We start from the raw sequence: 18293 nt of genomic DNA on the forward strand, positions 1-18293 counted from the left end.
TTTTTGTGGTATGATATGATCATGTAAGAGAACAACTAAGTACACTCAACGCATTGGCATAATTAAGAAACTACGGATTGACATTGCACATCGGGCTCTCAGTTTCAATATACTAACAGGCTATCAGAAGAGTAAACAGGAGCCATAAAGCTAACATGTGAATTCTGTATACAAACTTAAATGAATAAGCTCTAATTTTTAGTGTAAGCTAATTACTTGACATTGCACAGAATCGTTGTTTGATGAACCTAGTAAGGAGGTCCAAAGATTTGCACATACCACCATTTCTTCTTATTAAGGCCCTGTTTAGTTCCAAAAACTTTTCGCGAAAAACTACAGTAACGAATCTTACGGCACATGCATGTAGTATTAAATATAGATGAAATAAAAAACTAATTGCACAGTTTGCGTGTAAATTGCGAGACAGACGTTTTGAACCTAACTAGTCCGTGATTTGACACTAAAGTGCTACAGTAACAATATGCTAATGACGGATTAATTAGGCTTAATAAATTCGTCTCGTAGTTTCCAGACGAGTTATGTAATTAGTTTTTTAATTAGTATCCAAAAATCCTTCCGACATCCCATAAAACATCCGATATGACACCGACTTTTCGGGAGAGAACTAACGGGGCCTAAGACCGCAAGGATCGGCAGCCGCTCAGCCCATCCACGACAGTAAAATTAATTTACTCCGTCAGATCTTCTTTCTATGGTCTGAGTTAACCCCACTTTTTGTCACCGTACATGGCCCGTGTGTCATCATTTAGGCCCTATTCAGTTTCAAAAAAATTTCACGAAAAACTACGGTAAGAAATCTTACGGCATATGCATAAAGTATTAAATATAGACGAAATAAAAAACTAATTGCACAGTTTAGATGTAAATTGCGAGACGAACGTTCTTGTCCATCAGCAGCTTGCTGCTCTGTTGCGTTGTTCCCTGCAGCAACGCCGATTTTACTGAACGAAACAGCATCATGATCGATTCTATTTCTTTTTCTGCATCTTCAGGCCACAAGTACGTACAGCTAGCTATCCGCCATGATTTCTTCCAACACGGAATAAAAAGTACAGTGAGCTCCACGAATAGTTCACCTAATCTGCACGACCTATGGACAAATGCAACAGCACTACGGCATGTGAAATCGGAATTGCGTACTCCAGCTCTTTTTTTTCTTTTTTATTTGTAGCAAAGTGAGCGAGGAAGCCCGTCAAAAGAAAAAAATACTAGGAACCGAGGATAAGGTCTAAACTAGAGACGCAATAACACGCAAGGGGCTAAAATTCAGAAAAGCAAACTAAAAGCAAACTAAATTTTAAAAAGTAGTAGTCGCACAACGGGTGATAGCACAGAAAAAAACAGATTAACATAAAAATAGCAGTCGCACAACGGATGAAGATTAACACAAACACTTGGAACATGCATTTCCAGTATATCCAAGGAAGCTACTCAACTTAAACCATCAAATAAACACTGGATCCCTTTTAGGGTTTAGCACAGATCAACATCAAAGGCCAGATCAACATCAAAGGCCCACCCTTCCTTTGCTATCATCTCCTGACCTCCCTGATTTTTGCAGTGGCGGCCTCCATACTGTTCCGTCAGGTAGAGCCTAAAAGTAGAGTTATACAGGCTATGTTAGAATCCCCCGGGTAGTCTGGTCTTGTTGAATAATAAGCATGTAATCTGACATGATTCTTAACAAAATTTACATACTTGTGTGGGGGCTGGAGCGTATCAAACCCATTTTGTCTGCAATATCCAACTTGTTTTTGGCATATTCATAATAGGTCTTGAGCCTTAGAACCTGCAAATGAATTTAGCTTCCAGATAAGCGAAGTCAAGCAAATATTTGGAACACATTAAAAACCAGAATAAAGGTACATCTAAAATCTCAAAAGAAAAAAAGAATCAACTAACAAGTTTTCTGACAGCCTCGAAGATCAACCAATAAGCTTCACCTTCTTCAAGCTACATACAGACAAGAATTGCTTTAGTGCAAAGAAAATTTCCAGTTGGACACTGATCTCCAAGAAAAAAATAGCTTACATTTTTATCTATGCCATCCACACATGTTTTATACTGGAGAGAAAAATATGAAAGAATTAGGCACTGGGGATAGGACAGAGAATAAATTTCAATATATAAGCGAATGACGCCTGTGAACAAGGGCGACTTAGACTTACATTATCACTTTCTAGCTCAGCATTCACTTCAGGCCACTGGAAGGGCCACATGGCTTTGTCCTTCACTTCATCCAAAGCATCTTTGAAATTCATCTAAACAATGTTCAAGGGGAAAAAATGACCCTGTGATTAATAAACATATAAAGCCAGAACAAATTGAAAAAAAAAAAGCACTGTAAATTTCTTAGTTCTGCATATTCAGACAAAAATCCAAACCTTCTGCTTAGCAACCCGTTTCCAGATCTCAAAATAGAGACGAGCATAAAAATGATCACTCCTAACACTATCCAAAAATTCCTGAAAAGAAAAGAGATATGTAATTGTCGAATACTATCACTTGCAATATCCAACACATTAATATGTTGAGGAGCTAGGATCGTTACCAATAAGAAAGGACCAAGTAACCTCGAATAAATTTGGGGGTAATCTGCTTTAATCTTCGCTGCGTGATAGTAGGTCACACGGCCCATTTTCCTCCGCTAAACAAAAAATAAATGAAACCACTTTAGGGTGTGAAGACTGAGATAGCATCGAACACATTCAACAAGCCTATTAACCACAAGAGAATTTTAGGGGCTGTGTACCTCTTGCGGTGTGAGTTTGTGGTAATGTTGAAGCCACTGCATGTGACAAAAAGGTTATCAAAACAAAATTGGCATATGACCAGAAGTGCATAATCAATAACATCGCTTATACCTTGGTTTTATCTAATAGCTTTTCCCACAAGCGGACAAATTGTTGATCACTCTCAAGTGTACTAAAGGCATTGTAATAATAAGACCAGTCTTGGTAACGCTGCACGAAGAAAAAAAAATAACAATTACACATTTTGTTTCGTCACTACTGATAGCACAAGTGGTGGGCACCAAAGACATGGGGAAAAGAAGTAAATCCGGTGCCAACTTATAACTGCTGGGTGTAATTTATTTATGGATGTCCCACTCCCACTGCATTAGCTCTGTCAATTCTGCATTGACAGGGAGACAACTTACGACAACAGCCCTTGCAAAGAGCCACATAGACAAGGCACCACTCCATTTCAAAGCCTTGAGCGAATATAGATGATCCAGAGCAACACAGACTGTTTAATGTGGCTCAAAACAGAATGCATCTCGAACTAAAAATGCGATGACGTGGGCTTAGCAGCAAGAATGGATCTGAGAAATAGTAGTGCCTAAGTGTTACATACATGATCATTAAGGAGAATGAGACGCTGGTAGTCCTGGAATCCAGCAATCTTGGAGCGTTCGACGTCGAAGGTCCACTTGGGATAACGCTCGTAAGGTCGGAAAGGCCCATCTTGTTCGAGTATGGACAACAACTGTGCATCGTTCAGCCCAGCACCCTTTGATATATCGGCAAAAGCAAAAGCAAGGCAAGGCATAAGGGGTATATTAAACAGATGCAAGTGCGGAAAGCAGAATTGTACACATCCGATGTACTATATGGTTACCTTGTGAGCTCTGATGTGAGCTATGGCGAGGCGTTTTTGGACTTGTTCAGTCTGTTGGTCATCGTTTAAAACCCAAAAGTCATCATCTAAGTCAGGAAGGCCGAAGTAATTAAAAAAGGAATCGACTTCCACATTGACATCAGCATCGGTCCAATCATAGCCTTCGACCTGCTTCCAATCAAAGCCTTCAACTCGCCCCGCTCCTTGTTCTGGTCCGGGTTCAGTGCTGATCATAGGAGCAGTCATGTCGACACCCTCAGAAGTAGGTGCGCTTTGGACCTTTGCCTTCTTCTTACCCGTCCATGCGCTTGTTTTCTCACCCACCATGGCATCTCCTGTTTTCTCCCCCACCATGGCATCTCCCCCGATGGTCAGAGGGCGAACGCGGAGTCGAACGCTCTGTCGCCTCTCTCCATCAGCCTCACCACCAGCAGCTCCGGATCCGGATTCACGCAAGCCGCTAGCTCCGCGCGCAGGACCCCGTGCCGACATCAGATCCTAATCCAAGTAGAATCAGGAAACCCTAACCTCGGGACTTCTCCGCGCTTCGAGTAAAAGCGTGGACGGGTAAGGGATTGGCTTGGAGGAGAGCGTGGGGAGAGTCGGCGGGCCGGGAGGCGGCGTCTGGTTTGGCCGGCGAGGATGTCGGGATTGATTTTGGGGATCCGCCGGGCAGGATGAGAAAACAAAAGAGGCCGCCGCCGCCGCCGCAATGTGACTCGCAAACTCCGACTTCCCCCTTATATGTATGGGCTGATGAGGCGGTGCGCTCACCCAACGGGCCACTCACATAGCCCGCGTTCCTCTCAACTGGCTGGGATCGTGGGCCGCTCTTCTTTTCTATTTTGTTGGCCCATCTCTTGTTGTTTCTTTTTTTTCTTAACAAACCTGCGTGTCATCGTTCAGTTGGCTTGGAAAGAAATATCTCCCCACGTCCCTCAATAAAAAAAAGAAATATCTCCCCACGCAAAATTAATGTGCACCGTATGATCTACATTTTACGGTCTGGGTTAACCCACCGTTTATTTCTGTAGATGTTCCACTTGTCATCATCCAATTGGCTCGGGAAGAAATATCTCTCCCGCATGATGGACCCCCCCCCCTGTCGATGCCACCCCATACACACCTCTGCCACTAAGGACACCCTTCACGCTCCCATCATCGCCGACGCCCCTTTGCCTCTCCCTCGCCATTAAGCTTGATGTCGGTGGTCCCGCCATCAAGCTCGTCGTTGTAGACGCCCTCCATGCTCCCACATCTCTTCCTAGCCCATGACTTGAACATCATACTAGTGCTTCATCGCATCTCGCTAGAGTACGACCCGCTCTTCACCTTTCGCTTGCTCTCCATGGCTTTCGGCGTTGTGTTCACTAGCGGCCACCTACACTTGGTGTAAGGTAGGAGTGGAAATGGCACGGGAAAGGTGGTGGTAAGCTGGGAGTGGAAAAGGAAGGGAAAGGCAAAAGCAAAGCAGGGCGCCAAGCTTCCCACATGGAAGGAAAGGGCAACCATGGTTTTGGATGATGAGGTTGGCGAGGGAGGAGGAAAAGTTGGTCTAGCCTCTAGAACTCTAGATGGGGAGGGGCCGGCGCAGAGAGCACTCCGCTCTCTCGAGAAAAATGCTAGTCGGTGCGCCCAATGCAAAGGATTATCATAGCGCAACGTATGAACTATGTAAGGAGCTGAAACCATTCAAGTCAGTGTGTTGTGGCCTTGTGGTTGACAACTTTAACTTACACTAATGAGAAATCACATTGCCCTACTACAGCAAACCAGTTAAGAAAGACATCGAAGGGGCTCAAATTGAACTGTGAACCAACATTGCCACACACAAGATTATTGTCGGGTACCGATAGTAGCCATACCCAACTAAAGGCATTAATAGCCTATGATCCATCAAATCGCCTAAGGTTTAGGGCCGGTTTCTGTGGCAGAACCGACCAATTCATACAGGCTTAAGTAAGAAAATCACCTACCGACACAGATAAATTAACATACTTAAGTCCATATGAACCCGGTAGTCCGTGAAATCACGAAGGATTTCAAACCATCCAACATACAAGCCAAGATCGTACAAGTTTAGCAGCACTATTCATATGTTACATAAAGTTCGCAACTTCATTCGAATATATCAGAGTTTAGAACATAAAGTTATTACAAACCAAGTTCATCATAAGTAGCGGAAGCAATTAGTTCTCGAACCACACAAGCACACTTAGTTCAGATACAGTGTCATATAGTGATCAAGTCCCACAAAAGCAGTAGATAAGACGTAAGGAATGAGCACGCCCTTGGTCCTAGTTGTCGTCCATAGCTAGGTAGAGACAGTGGATGCAGTAACCATAGTACATTTGACCATCTGCAACAACAATGGAAACAAAGCCCTGAGTACGAGAATATACTCAGCCAGACTTACTCGACTTAAACAGAAATAAAGCGACACCAAGGAGTATGCAAGGCTTTCTTTTGGTGGGCTAGCTTGACTCATTTGCGGAAAGCATAAGTTATCATGAATAAACCATTTTAAGTACTTTTGCAGCATCTTTATTATAACCTATTAGTCTAGGTAAGCACCTATGCTAAAGCAATCACTTGATTAACCATTAACATCCAAGTTACCATCTCAGATTTAGCACTTCCAACTTAATCCACATAACCATCCATGTTCCATCATCATTACTATGATGCCCTAGCTCGAGTCAAGTGCTCACTGTCCAGGAGCAATGACGATTCGAATCGATTCCTAACCAGCTGGCGATTTATTCCATACACAAACCACGCTTCCCTCGTCAGGGTCGCTTAGATCACAAATGGCACTATTCCGATAAAGTCATGGGACAAATAGGGACCACAATACCCAGGGACCGCCTGACTGCTAGGAATCAGGACACACCTACCCTTGGGCTCACTCTTCGTACCCCTGTCGTCCCCTATCCAGCTCCAATACGCGTGCCCATCAGGTCGATCTTGGCTCGAATAGTGCCACTAGCTTCGCGGTCAGAATGACTTATCCGGCCAGCTAAGTGTGAGGCATGTGTTCAACATGACAAGAGGGACGAGCAATGATCGGTCCTTAACCGACACAGGCAGAAACTACGAACACCCTAGAACCCTGTCTGGTTGCCCACTACACATTCTGCTCAGTCTCTATTTATCCATCAACACTTGGTTATTTCCATGATAGTATCCATAGTTGAGTATCTAGGTAACCACCTATAATTGTCGGTGACCAGAAATCACCGACTGCTACCGGTCTAGGCAGGGCTAAGCAATTAATGCGGTCCTAGACCTAACAGGGTAAGATATATTAAGGTAGACAAGGATAGGGCGGGCAGATTCTAGCTGCCTCGGGGGCTCACCTACCCCCACTAGATCCCTCGCTTCCTTCGCCTCAGGGCGGGCCAACCCTGACTACCTCGGGGGCTCACCTCCCCCAAAATGCTCCTTTTCCTCCTCCTCCTTGGCCAGGGAGTCCAGCCAGTCATAGGACTGGGCCCCCTCCTCTTCTTCACCCTCCTCATCATCGTCGTCATCCTCCTCCGCCTCGTCGGTGGCCCACTGCCTCCTTCGGTGCTGGTCGCGCTCCATCTTCTTCTTGGCCTTGATGTTTCTCTTTCGCGTCTTCTTATCCTTTTGCTTCTTCACCCCCTCAGCATGGGTCCAGTTCGCCGCATGTCGGGCCACGTCCTTAGGAAGAGGAGGGTGGCTGTTAGGGACAATGCAGAGGTTCCCCTACAATTCCCAAATTGCAGGTCAGGGGAAGAAGAAGAAGAAGGAGCAATGCCAATCCAAGGAGAGGAAAAAGGGGGAAAGCACTCACCAATTCGATAAAGTCCTCATCGGGCTGTATCGGTGGATGGACATCAAACATGGTGTCGTCGAGGGCGCTCCCGAGCGCCAACCTGATGCACTTCTTGATCTCCTTGCGGCTGACCTCCCCCGATCAGACACCGTCCCTTCAAGGGATACACCAAGAACCATCTCGTCCAAGCTGCGCGCCCACCGCATCAGCGGCAGCACCCTCCGAGTGTGGAACACGGCGATGACTCCAGCCCCGGTGACCCCCACATTCACCAAGCGCTTGACCGCCTAGAGAAGAGAGGCAATCTTCTTCCACTCCTCAGCGGGGAGGGGGTGAAAGGTCCTAATATGGTTAGAGGGGGGTGAATAGCCTATTTAAAAATCTACAAACCAACTAGAGCAAATTGATTAGTATGACAAATAGCGAAATGCAAAGTTGCTCTAGCTCTACAAGGGTTGCAAGCTACCTATCCAATAATTCTAGTTGCAATGATTGCTAGTCACACAACTTGCTATGATACTACTCACTAAGAGCTCTCAACCTTGTTACTCTAAAGAGCTCCACTAGATGAACTTAATTAGCAAAGCAAGCTCTCAATTCTAATTACACTAAAGAGCTTGCCATAACTAGTTTGCAAGAATATAAATGAGTGAGTAGGATGATTATGCCATCACGTAGAGTAGTGAACCAATCACAAGATGAATACTTAATCAATCACTGAGAGAATACAAAAGAGCAAGAGACAACCGATTTTCTCCCGAGGTCCACGTGCTTGCCAACACGCTACGTCCCTGTTGTGTCGACCAACACTTGGTGGTTCGGTGGCTAAGAGGTGTTGCATGAACCTCATCCACACAATTGGACATCGGAAGAATCTACCCACAAGTGAGGTAACTCAATGACACGAGCAATCCACTAGAGTTACCTTTTGGCGCTCCACTGGGGAAGGTACAAATCCCCTCACAATCATCGGAGATGGCCACGAACAATCAACAACTCATGCCAATCCTCCTCCGCTGCACTAAGCTGTCTAGGTGGTGGCAACCACCAAGAGCAACAAGTAAATCCCGCAGCGAAACACGAATACCAAGTGCCTCTAGATGCAATCACTCAAACAATACACTTGAATTCTCTCCCAATCTCACAATGATGATGGATCAATGATGGAGATGAGTGAGAGGACTTTAGCTAAGCTCATAAGGTTGCTATGTTAATGAAAATGGCCAAGTGAGTGAGCTTGAGTCGACCATGAGGCTTAAATAGAAGCCCCTACGAAATAGAGCCGTTGTACCCCTTCACTGGGTACAACACGGGGTGACTGAATGCTCCGGTCATATTGACCGGACGCTGGACCTCAGCGTCCGGTCGTGCGATGCATGCCACGTGTCCCCTCTCTTCAAATGTCGATCGCCCGATCTCAATGGTCAAGTGATGATTGGACGGTCCGCTAGAAAGTGACCGGACGCTGGACTCCAGCGTCCGGTCATTTCTAGTAAGGTTCCAAACGCGAGAATTCATGACCGGACGCGTCCGGTCATGCTCGACCGGACTCTCCCAGCGTTCAGTCACTCAATGTCTCCTCTGTGCGCCCCACGTCAGCGTACGTCAGCATTGACCGGACGCACCCTGCCAGTGTCCGGTCACTTTTAGCACCAGCGTCCAGTCAAAGACCGAGACCACGCGCTCACTGCTGCTACTGACCGGACGCGCTGGTCCAACAGAGACCAGCGTCCAGTCACTTACAGTGACCTTCGTCTTTTCTGTCTTGGGCGCCGGTGGCACCGTCGAACTATCCGCACTACACTTCGCCGGTGAAGTATCATACCCTTGCTCAAATGTGCCAACCACCAAGTGTATCACTTTTTGCACATATGTTAGCTTATTTTCACAAATATTTTCAAGGGTGTAAGCATTCCACTAGATCCTAAATGCATATGCAATGAATTAGAGCATCTAGTGGCACTTTGATAACCACATTTCAATACGAGTTTCACCCCTCTTAATAGTACGGCTATCGATCCTAAATGTGATCACACTCGCTAAGTGTCTCGATCACTAAAACAAAATGGCTCCTATAATTTATACCTTTGCTTTGAGCATTTTGTTTTTCTCTTTCTTCTTTTCCAAGTTTAAGCATTTGATCATCACCATCATCATGGTCGTCACCATTTCTTCATCACTTGGAGTAGTGCTACCTATCTCATAATCACTTTGATAAACTAGGTTAGTACTAAGGGTTTCATCAATTCACCAAAACCAAACTAGAGCTTTCAGGGGGCCCTAACCCTAGTGCTCCGGCGTGACCATGAAAGAACGGCCGGTGAACGCCGGCAGGGGCGCCTCGGCGTCATTCCTAAGGTAGAACCATTTGTGGTGCCACCCCTTATTAGATGACATGCCCTTCATGGCGATGTACCCATCTTGCCGGCTCTAGCGCACCTAGATTGAGCAGCTGCCAATGGGCACCGGTACCATCTCCCCCTTCTTCATCGTCTTGAGGAAGACGGAGGCAGAGAAAAAGTGTCTCCACAAGGCAAAGTTGGGCTTGATACCCAAGTAGCCCTCGCACAGCACCATGAAGACCGCCATCTGTAGAACTGAGTTGGGGTTCAGGTTCTACAGCTCGATCTTGTAATGGTGAAGGAGGCCGCGGAAGAAGTTGCTCGCCAGCGACCCGAGGCCCTGCTTGTGGAAAAGCACGAAGCTCACAACATAGCCGGTGGGACACTTCGACACATCTTCTTTGCCAGGGATGGCCCACGCCGACTGCGCGCCACCATCTAGCCAAGGGCGGAGGAACCCCTCCTCGACGAGCCGCAACGCTTCCCTCTTGGTGAAGGAAGAACGCGGCCACGGTTCCATCGACAGGGATGGGGGAGATCACTCCAGCAACTGTGGCGGCGGCAGCAGAGTTTGGGTGAGCCCTTCTCTCTTTCTCTCCTGCTCTAGCAGATGAAAAACTCGAGCGTGACGAAGGCTGCTTAAAAACGGGGACGCGCAGCAACCGAACCACCCGCATTAATTGCGACACCCGGTATGCTCCCCACGATTCCCAAACTCTTCGGTAACCGCACACGCATTTCCTGCAAAACTATCCCATCACACCGTGTCGCTCGCCTCGCTCTCCACGCCTACCGTTATTCCATTACTATGCAGGTCTCGGGCGCATTCCACCTACACAAGCCAGACGTGGGCCTCGACAGGTAAGTACGAGATACAGGGCTATAGACACCCCTACGGCCCATCTTACGATCCAGGGGTTCGAAGGCTGGCCCACTAGGGGTTCGACAACCGCCTTAGGATGACTTAGAGTCAGGGGTGGCAAGGGATGGGCACACTAGCGGCCAGTACCCTAGCGCAGGCACCGAGGGCATTCTGACCCATGTTTGAGTTCTGATGGATAATAGATTCATGGTATTCCTTGGTGGAAGGCATCGAGCCCTCGAGACCGGTCAGACGGCCCCGGGAACTATATGAATCGGCCATCGGGAAGTTGGAGTGCATCACCAGCTTGACCACTAGCCGGCGCCCAACGGATGGGACCGGGGCTCCACTCAAACCTACCTACTAATAGCTCACTGAGCACCATGGTTCGTCCATCGAGGATAGCATGATCTGGCTCACCCCCTTCGTTATGCGAAGGAACGTGCGAGGGGCTGAACCAAAGACGAGAGGCCTCCCGATCGGACCCCTACAACGAGCAGGGGCTCAAGGGCTTGAAAGGTCCTTGTTTGGTTTTGGTAATTGAGTGACAACATAGGTGGACTAATTATGTTTATGTGAGATACACAGGTGATTAGTCCACAGGTACATATGTGTGAGCAACATATGCCATGAAGGTAAAAATGGCTTGGAGATGTTGCAAAGCTCACACATGTGATGATGAAGGAGCTTATTGCACATGAGACATGACATTGAGTCATGTGATCAAGGTGGAGAAGATCAAGACAAGACTTGGCTTGATGGACCGGTTGCAAGCGTGAAGGGCAAGTTGAAGGCTTTGGAGTGATGGACCGCGTGGCGGTGAAGCTTGAGCAAGACTTGGCGCCGATGGACGATGGCAACGGTGAAGAGCAAGTAGAGTCAAGATCGATGAACCAATATGATCATGTGATGATATGAAGTGGATCATATCATTGTTGATCGTGTTGGTGCATGTGTTGCATCGACATTGGAGGAGATGGAATGGAATGCACAAGGCAAAGGTATAACCTAGGGCATTTCATTTCACCAGTCATAGGTGTGTAGAGAAGTTTATGACCGGGTTTAGGATAGATGGCCGTACTATCAAGAGGGGCAAACTTGTTTGCATATCGATCATCTAGTGCCACTCGAGTGATCTAACTTTGCATTTGTCGCTAGGATCGAGTGGCGTGGCAAGTTGAGTGGCTAACATCCTTTGGGAAATGATTGTGAAAATGCTAACACACATACACATGGTGGTGTACACTTGGTGGTGTTGGCACATTTACAAAGGCGGTGGTGTTTGCAGGGTTGAGATGGATTCAGTGCTTTCGGGAAAATGGAATGTCTATTTTCTATTGTGCCGGATGCAAATTCTGGTGGTTAGCACATTAGTGCAAGGGTGAAGAAGTTAGAAGTAAAAATGAGTTGGTCGTGAAAATGCCGACGTCGGTCAACTGACCGGATGCTGGATCTGAATGCACCGGACGCTGGAAGGCTGCGTCTGGTCAGGCTAACGTACGATGACGCAGTAGTTGGAGTGTGACCGGACGCTGGCTGCGTCCGATCACGTTCGACCGGACGCGTCCGGTCATGCTCGGGAGCTTACTAGAAATGACCGGACGCTGGGGGTTCAGCGTCCGGTCAGTTGTGTGCTGCTGCGTCCGATCAAGTCAAGTGACCATTGGAACCGGGACACGTGGTCGTCTACGAGCGACCGGACGCTGAGGTCCAGCGTCCGGTCAACACGACCGGAGCGTCCGGTCGGCCCGACCGTTGCCCAGTGAAGGGGTAACGGCTAGTTTAGCCCTTGGGGCTATAAATAGAAGTGGCCCTCGGCCATGGCAGATGCTGAGCACCTTGGGGGACTTTGTGTCCATGCTTGAGAGTGCTTAGGAGCCCTCCATCACACATATACTTGATAGTGATCATTCGATTGTGTGAGTGAGCGATTCTAGTGCGATTGCATCGTGAGGTTGCATCGAGTGGCACTAGGTGATCAAGTTGCAAGCCGGTGGTGCTTGTTACTCTTGGAGGTTGCCACCTCCTAGACGGCTTGGTGGTGGTCTCCGTCGAAGCGCGCAAGAAGGTTATGCGGCGCTCCAGAGAAGTGCTTGTGAGGGGCATTGTGCTCGCCCCGCGGGAGCCGCGAAGAGCAACTCTAGTAAAGTGTGTCATTGAGCTACCCTCACTCAAGGGGTAGGTTCTTGCGGCGCCCGATGTGCGGGCTTAGCGGGTGATGCTAATTAGCCGTCGAACCACCAAGTGAGCGGTCAACACAACAGGGACTAGCGTGTTGGCAAACACATGAACCTCGGGAGAAAAATCATCGTGTCAACCTTGTTCTTCCTGTTGGTTTGCATCCCCATTACACAAGCTTGCAATTACTTTTATACATATTAATCTTGTGTAGTTGCTCTTGTAATTAGATAGCTTGTGTAGCTTGCTAATTACCTTCTTGCTTGTGTAGCATAGAAGTAGCTCCCTTGCGTGGCTAATTTGGTTTTAGTAACCTTGTTAGTCACATTGCTTAGTTTGTGTAGCTAAGTATTTGCGCTCTCTAATTAGGCATTGGTTGCCTTGTTATTGAGCACTGCTAGTGAGCTTAGTTAGCTTTGTGCTTTTGCTTACTAGCATGTGTAGGAGCTCCCTTGTTGCTTAAAGTACTAGAGGCATAGGTTTGTGTGACCTTGCTCCTAGCATTGGTTAGGTGAGCTCTAGCTAGCCCGGCACCTTTGTTGCTTGATTAGTATCTTTGGAAGGTGCTAGAGAACATATATAAAGGGGTGTAGTCTTGGCTAGACTGATTGTTTTAATTCCGCATTTATATTGGTTAGCCGACGCGATTAATTTTAGAAAAAGACTATTCACCCTCCCTCTAGTCCGCCATCTCAACCCTTCAGGGCTACGCTCGCACCATGACCCGACGAACGGTCACACATCATTAAAAACACACGGTAACTCACGCTAACAAAAGGCACAATTCGTTAAGAGATGATAGATCTTTTTTACAATATTTCTGCTGATGCAAAATACGAGAGTCTATCCTAGGCAGGGATCAAGGTGGCCTCGACGTCGACGTCCTTGGGGCTGGGCAAAGGAGCACCGGTCAGCAGGGCTCAACCTTGATGTTGGCGGCCGCTCAAGGCCCCAGGCCGCCGGTGGCCTCCTCGACGATCCCCTCGGCGGGAACCAGATCGACAACGGCGTCCGATGCCTCCTCAAAGTCCTCCCGAGACCCGTCATGGTTGGCTAGCTCCTGGCCCTCTGGGAGCCCCACCAGGTGGTGGAGCACGTGCCCCGACCGCACATGCGCCACCGTCAGGGCCACCGCTGCCCCACGGTGGACACCAAACTCCACCGCGTCCCGCAAGCGGTTGGGGATGTCAAGGAGGTGCTCCTCCTGGCTCCCGCCGCGGACATGAACGTACCCCGCTGCGGCATACGTGGCCTCCTGGATCCCCAGTAGCTCTACCTCCAGCTCTGCCCAACACACAAATGGGACAAGTAAGAAAATGAAAAGAAGCAGTCGAATTAGAACAACGGGCGGAGAACTCACCAGCCACCCGGCCGTCTGTGGCAACCTGTTGGTCGTGAACGGCCTACATCTCCCGTTCCACCGCCTCGAGCATGGCCTGGGAAACCTCCAGGTACCCCCTAAGTCTTTCCAGCTCCGTCTCCGTCGCCGCCACCGGCACAGCGTCCGGCGGTTGCGCCAGTTCCAAAGACATGGCCAGAGGCAGGCGCCCCCACGCCCGGCATGGGATGACGCTCCCTGTCAATGTTTTCAACTAATTCCAATAGGCCTATACCAAAAAAAAAGAAACAAAGGATATGTTTTTGAAAATCACTATAATGCTAAACTGAGCCTAAGAGTTCCACTCATAGAAGATATGTTGCTAGCAGAAAAGATCTATTGAAAGAAGCAGATTACTGCAAGCAGGAAAAACATTGCCCACCCTACATGTGAGTTTGACTTCCCAGCAGTAAACTTTGAGGCCATAGTGACATTATCACGTAGAGAACGATAATCATCAAGAACATAAATAAATTTATAGACAGAACAGTTTGGGAAATTACCTACTGCTTGCCCGAAACGGGGTCTATCATGAGGCGGTATGCTGGAGCATGCAAGTCCGAGACGAATTACTAAACAAGGCTGCAGCATCGTGTCAAATCCATTCCAAAAGACTAAGTGAGACCATTTATCAAGTTCTTGCAATGTAAGTATGTGAAACGTCTCCCTCCAACGAATTGTCTTCTTAACCGAAGAGAGTAAACTTGAAAAGTCACCATTTGCAGCGACATAAAATCTGCGTAACTCATCTTCAGTAAACCTGAAACATCGCCCTGTTTAGTTCCAAAAACTTTGTAACACCTCGGTGTTAAGCATGCATTAACATTCCATCTCATGAGCATAATCATCATTTCATTATGCATAAGCAGCATCTATGCATTCCATTCTAAAGAAAGGAAGTGTCATTTCATGTGGTACTGAAATTAAATTGAAATTCATCATGTTTAAACTATTTGAAATGCCATGCTCATGTTTGGGTGATATGATTTTTTGGTTTGATCACTAAGATAGCTTATAAATATTTAGGATACAATTTGGAGCAAAGTTTATATTTAAATTTTTGCCAAATTTTTCTTTTAAAAATAATCTTCCAAAATAGGGTTTTGAAATTTAATTGACTTTAATTTTATAATTCAAAATCTAGCAAGAATTTGACTTTGGTCATTAAAGCAAAGTTATAGAGTACATTTTTTTGAGCAACTTCTATTTTGGGTCCAACTTTTGAAACTGCTTTGAAAAGGTTCAAAATTTTATATGAATGGATTTGGTGAAGAAAATAAAAAGGGAAAATCACATTTTCATCCTTAATGGGCCGCCGCCTCCCTTTCTGCCCAGCAGCACAGGCCGGCCCGGCCTGCCTCCGCGCTCGATCGCCCGCTCGCCCGTGCCGCGCGCCTGCGTCCGACCGCGCCAGGAAGCGCAAGCCGCGTGGCTGCCATGCGCCGGCGAGCTCGCCACGCGGCACCACCGACCTGGCCGTCCCGGTGGCCCCCGCGAGCGCCCACGCGCTCGCCTTCACCTGCCCGACCGCGCCGCGCTCCCCACTCGCCCCTCCACTTCGCCCTCTCTTTCGCCAGTGCAAGCAGCAGCCGCAGCACACTCGCTCCGCCACGCGCCATCGCCGGAGTAGCCGTCCCGGCCATGCCTGACCACCAGAGCTCGCTACATCTTCGCCACACCTTCGCCCCGGCATCGCGCAGCTTTTGCTCGTCTCCTTTCGACGTGGTAAGGCTCGAGCCGGCCGCTATTGCTCGCCGGAGCAGCACGGCTCCATGGACCTCCCCCTTTTCGCTCCCTTTCTCCTTCCGATTTCGCGCGCGTTAGCACCGCCTTGCCCTTGTGAACCTCGTGCGCGCCTCCCCATGCGCGCCGGCGAGCTCGCTTCCGAGCTCCTCCAGTGCCCGCTCTTGGCGCATCGGGTCCGCCTCGTAGCGGGAAGCCGCTGGTGGTGACCTCACCGCCAGCGAGCTCACCGACGGCGAAAGCCGGCCGGTCAACGACGACCCCTGCCTCGGCTCCGGCTGACGCGTGGGCCCGGCTTGACCGTGGGTCCCACGTGGCAGCACCTCTGGGTGCACTGCACCGTGTGCACCTAGCAGATTAGGGTTCGGTAGAATTTCAGTTTTAAAGAAAAGGATTTCTAAAATGATTTCAAAAATTGATTAAAAAGCTTGTAAAATGTATATCTCGAGTTATATTGCTCCAAAATTGATGAAATAAATTTTGCTAGGTTTCTTGTAACTAGATCTATCTGTTAAAAATATTACATGTGGTTTTTGTGATACTTTTGTATAGGGTTTTATTTAATTCTTGTATTTGCTGTTTCTTGGAAAATGCTTAATAAATAGAATATACATCAGAAAAATATGATTCCAATTTGGTTGATCTATTCTTGAGATGTACTTTCTGTGAAAAATATATGCCATGCATGTTCTGTAGAGAAATATTGAGGTGTAGTTCAAGTGCCTTTAATTGATGATTTTTGTTATTTTAATAGAGAGCAAAAATTGTATAAAACATGTGTATGATAATTTTTGTGCAGTGATTGTTTACTGTGTAGAACATAGGAAAAATACCAAATCTGTTGTTTAACACTTTTCATAGTACTATTCGAGATAATTGTTTATTTAACTGTACCTCGCATTGATGAGGATTCCTGCAAATAATCAGAAAGCTTCAGAAAATTGATGGTTGTAAATGAAATGCATGTGTTCTTCCACTGATCTTCGAAACCTTGATGAGTTCATCATGGGGAAACGATCTTAATGTTGTCCATTCATCTATCTAGACAGATACAGAAGGAAGATTAGTATCAGATTATACGGGTGAAGCCCCAATAGGCTACTGCTTTTCAAGGGCATTATTGATAGGCGTAGGCAAAGAGGGTATCAAGATGTTCATTCGCTTGTGAGGTACTACCATAGTAGGCATGACCTGTTACTTAGATTATGCGATTTATGAGAGTAACTCATTTCTGATCATGCCTTCAAGCTCCAAGTTCATGAACAAATGATGCTGGCCAAATTACCGAGACCTCTAAAATGCTCTAATGTTTTTTTAATCAATTTATTTTCCCTCTAAACACATTCCACTGTTTGCTATCTAAACACATTTCGCTGTTTGCAATCTAAACACATGCTCATTATATGCTGATGGTGTGGGTGTGCTGTGTATCACTAAAATTACGCTGAAAGCCTCTTTGCTTATGAAAGGCTGTTCTAGGCATATGCCAATTCATGTGATGCATTCCTACTTATGAAAGGTTTTGCTAATATACATTGTTGTTAAGCAGTTTCTGTTTCTTTTTTTTTGCTCTGCAGCGTCGGCTCATATGCGTGTCTTTTTTTGTTAGGTCTATATTCCCTACATCTGGGGTGCTTCTCATTTGTTTCAAAGATCCAATAGACACTTTTGTTGCTCCTACAAATCGCAGGTTGCTGTTGTTCAGACTGGTGGGCTAAACTCCTATTTTTCTTTCTATTTTCCTCATCTACGTTGCACTTTCCACCTATAGTCATAGTGTTGCTTGCTGAATTTGTAACTTCTGGTTATTCATATGCACGTTCACGTGCCGGACTGCCGGTTCTATTCTATTCTACTATTATTATTCAGATTGATTGGGTTACAACATCCATTTTTTCTTTTCAAACATACAATGCTTGATTAAGATAATGAAAAAGGCATCATAGCTTATTGACTTTTCTGATAACCATTGTTTCCTTCTTTGCCAAAGTAATTGTTGTTCTTCGAGTCATATGTATGACATAAATAGTACGGTAAAGGCATCAATAATTGTTGTTCTTCGAGTGAGATGACATATATAGTATGGTAAATGCATCCAAAAATTGTTTTCATTCGTTGCTGTAGCTAAATCCTTAACTATACCCTCCTATGATTATGTCTGATGGATGCCTGTGATTTGAGATTTTAAGATATTGGTTGCTCAGGTAAATTTGTTAGGGTTTTTTACTGCAATATATACTTACTGCTTCAGTAACTTCACACAGATTTTTTGCACTCTTATTATCTTTAAAGCTTCTCACTTATTCATATATTGTAGGATTAGATTGATCTGAAAAATGGGAAAAG

The 18293-nt window shown here is 46.6% G+C and overlaps 1 protein-coding gene across 1 annotated transcript; it reads right to left on the reverse strand.

Annotated features, from left to right (window-relative positions):
- Window positions 1-1347: 1347 nt before the first annotated feature.
- Window positions 1348-4365, reverse strand: LOC136484810 (uncharacterized). Its single transcript, XM_066481797.1, has 11 exons — window positions 3643-4365; window positions 3379-3534; window positions 2886-2984; window positions 2774-2809; window positions 2573-2668; window positions 2406-2486; window positions 2190-2282; window positions 2053-2085; window positions 1924-1974; window positions 1720-1810; window positions 1348-1615 (listed from the first exon to the last, which is right to left on the reverse strand). The coding sequence occupies exons 1-11, from the start codon at window positions 4132-4134 to the stop codon at window positions 1605-1607; spliced, it is 1239 nt and encodes a 412-aa protein (XP_066337894.1). The 5' UTR covers window positions 4135-4365; the 3' UTR covers window positions 1348-1604.
- Between the last annotated feature and the right edge of the window lie 13928 nt (window positions 4366-18293).

Source organism: Miscanthus floridulus, chromosome 1 (assembly GCF_019320115.1).
Source record: "Miscanthus floridulus cultivar M001 chromosome 1, ASM1932011v1, whole genome shotgun sequence".
NCBI lineage: Eukaryota > Viridiplantae > Streptophyta > Magnoliopsida > Poales > Poaceae > Miscanthus > Miscanthus floridulus.

Excerpts from the sequence above, each read along its gene's own strand:
- LOC136484810 (XM_066481797.1), bottom strand. The coding sequence starts at position 4,134 with ATGTCGGCACGGGGTCCTGCGCGCGGAGCTAGCGGCTTGCGTGAATCC. Across the intron at positions 2,283-2,405 it reads AACGGGTTGCTAAGCAGAAG|ATGAATTTCAAAGATGCTTT; the intron begins GTTTGGATTTTT and ends AACATTGTTTAG. Across the intron at positions 2,086-2,189 it reads CTGAGCTAGAAAGTGATAAT|TATAAAACATGTGTGGATGG; the intron begins GTAAGTCTAAGT and ends TTTTCTCTCCAG.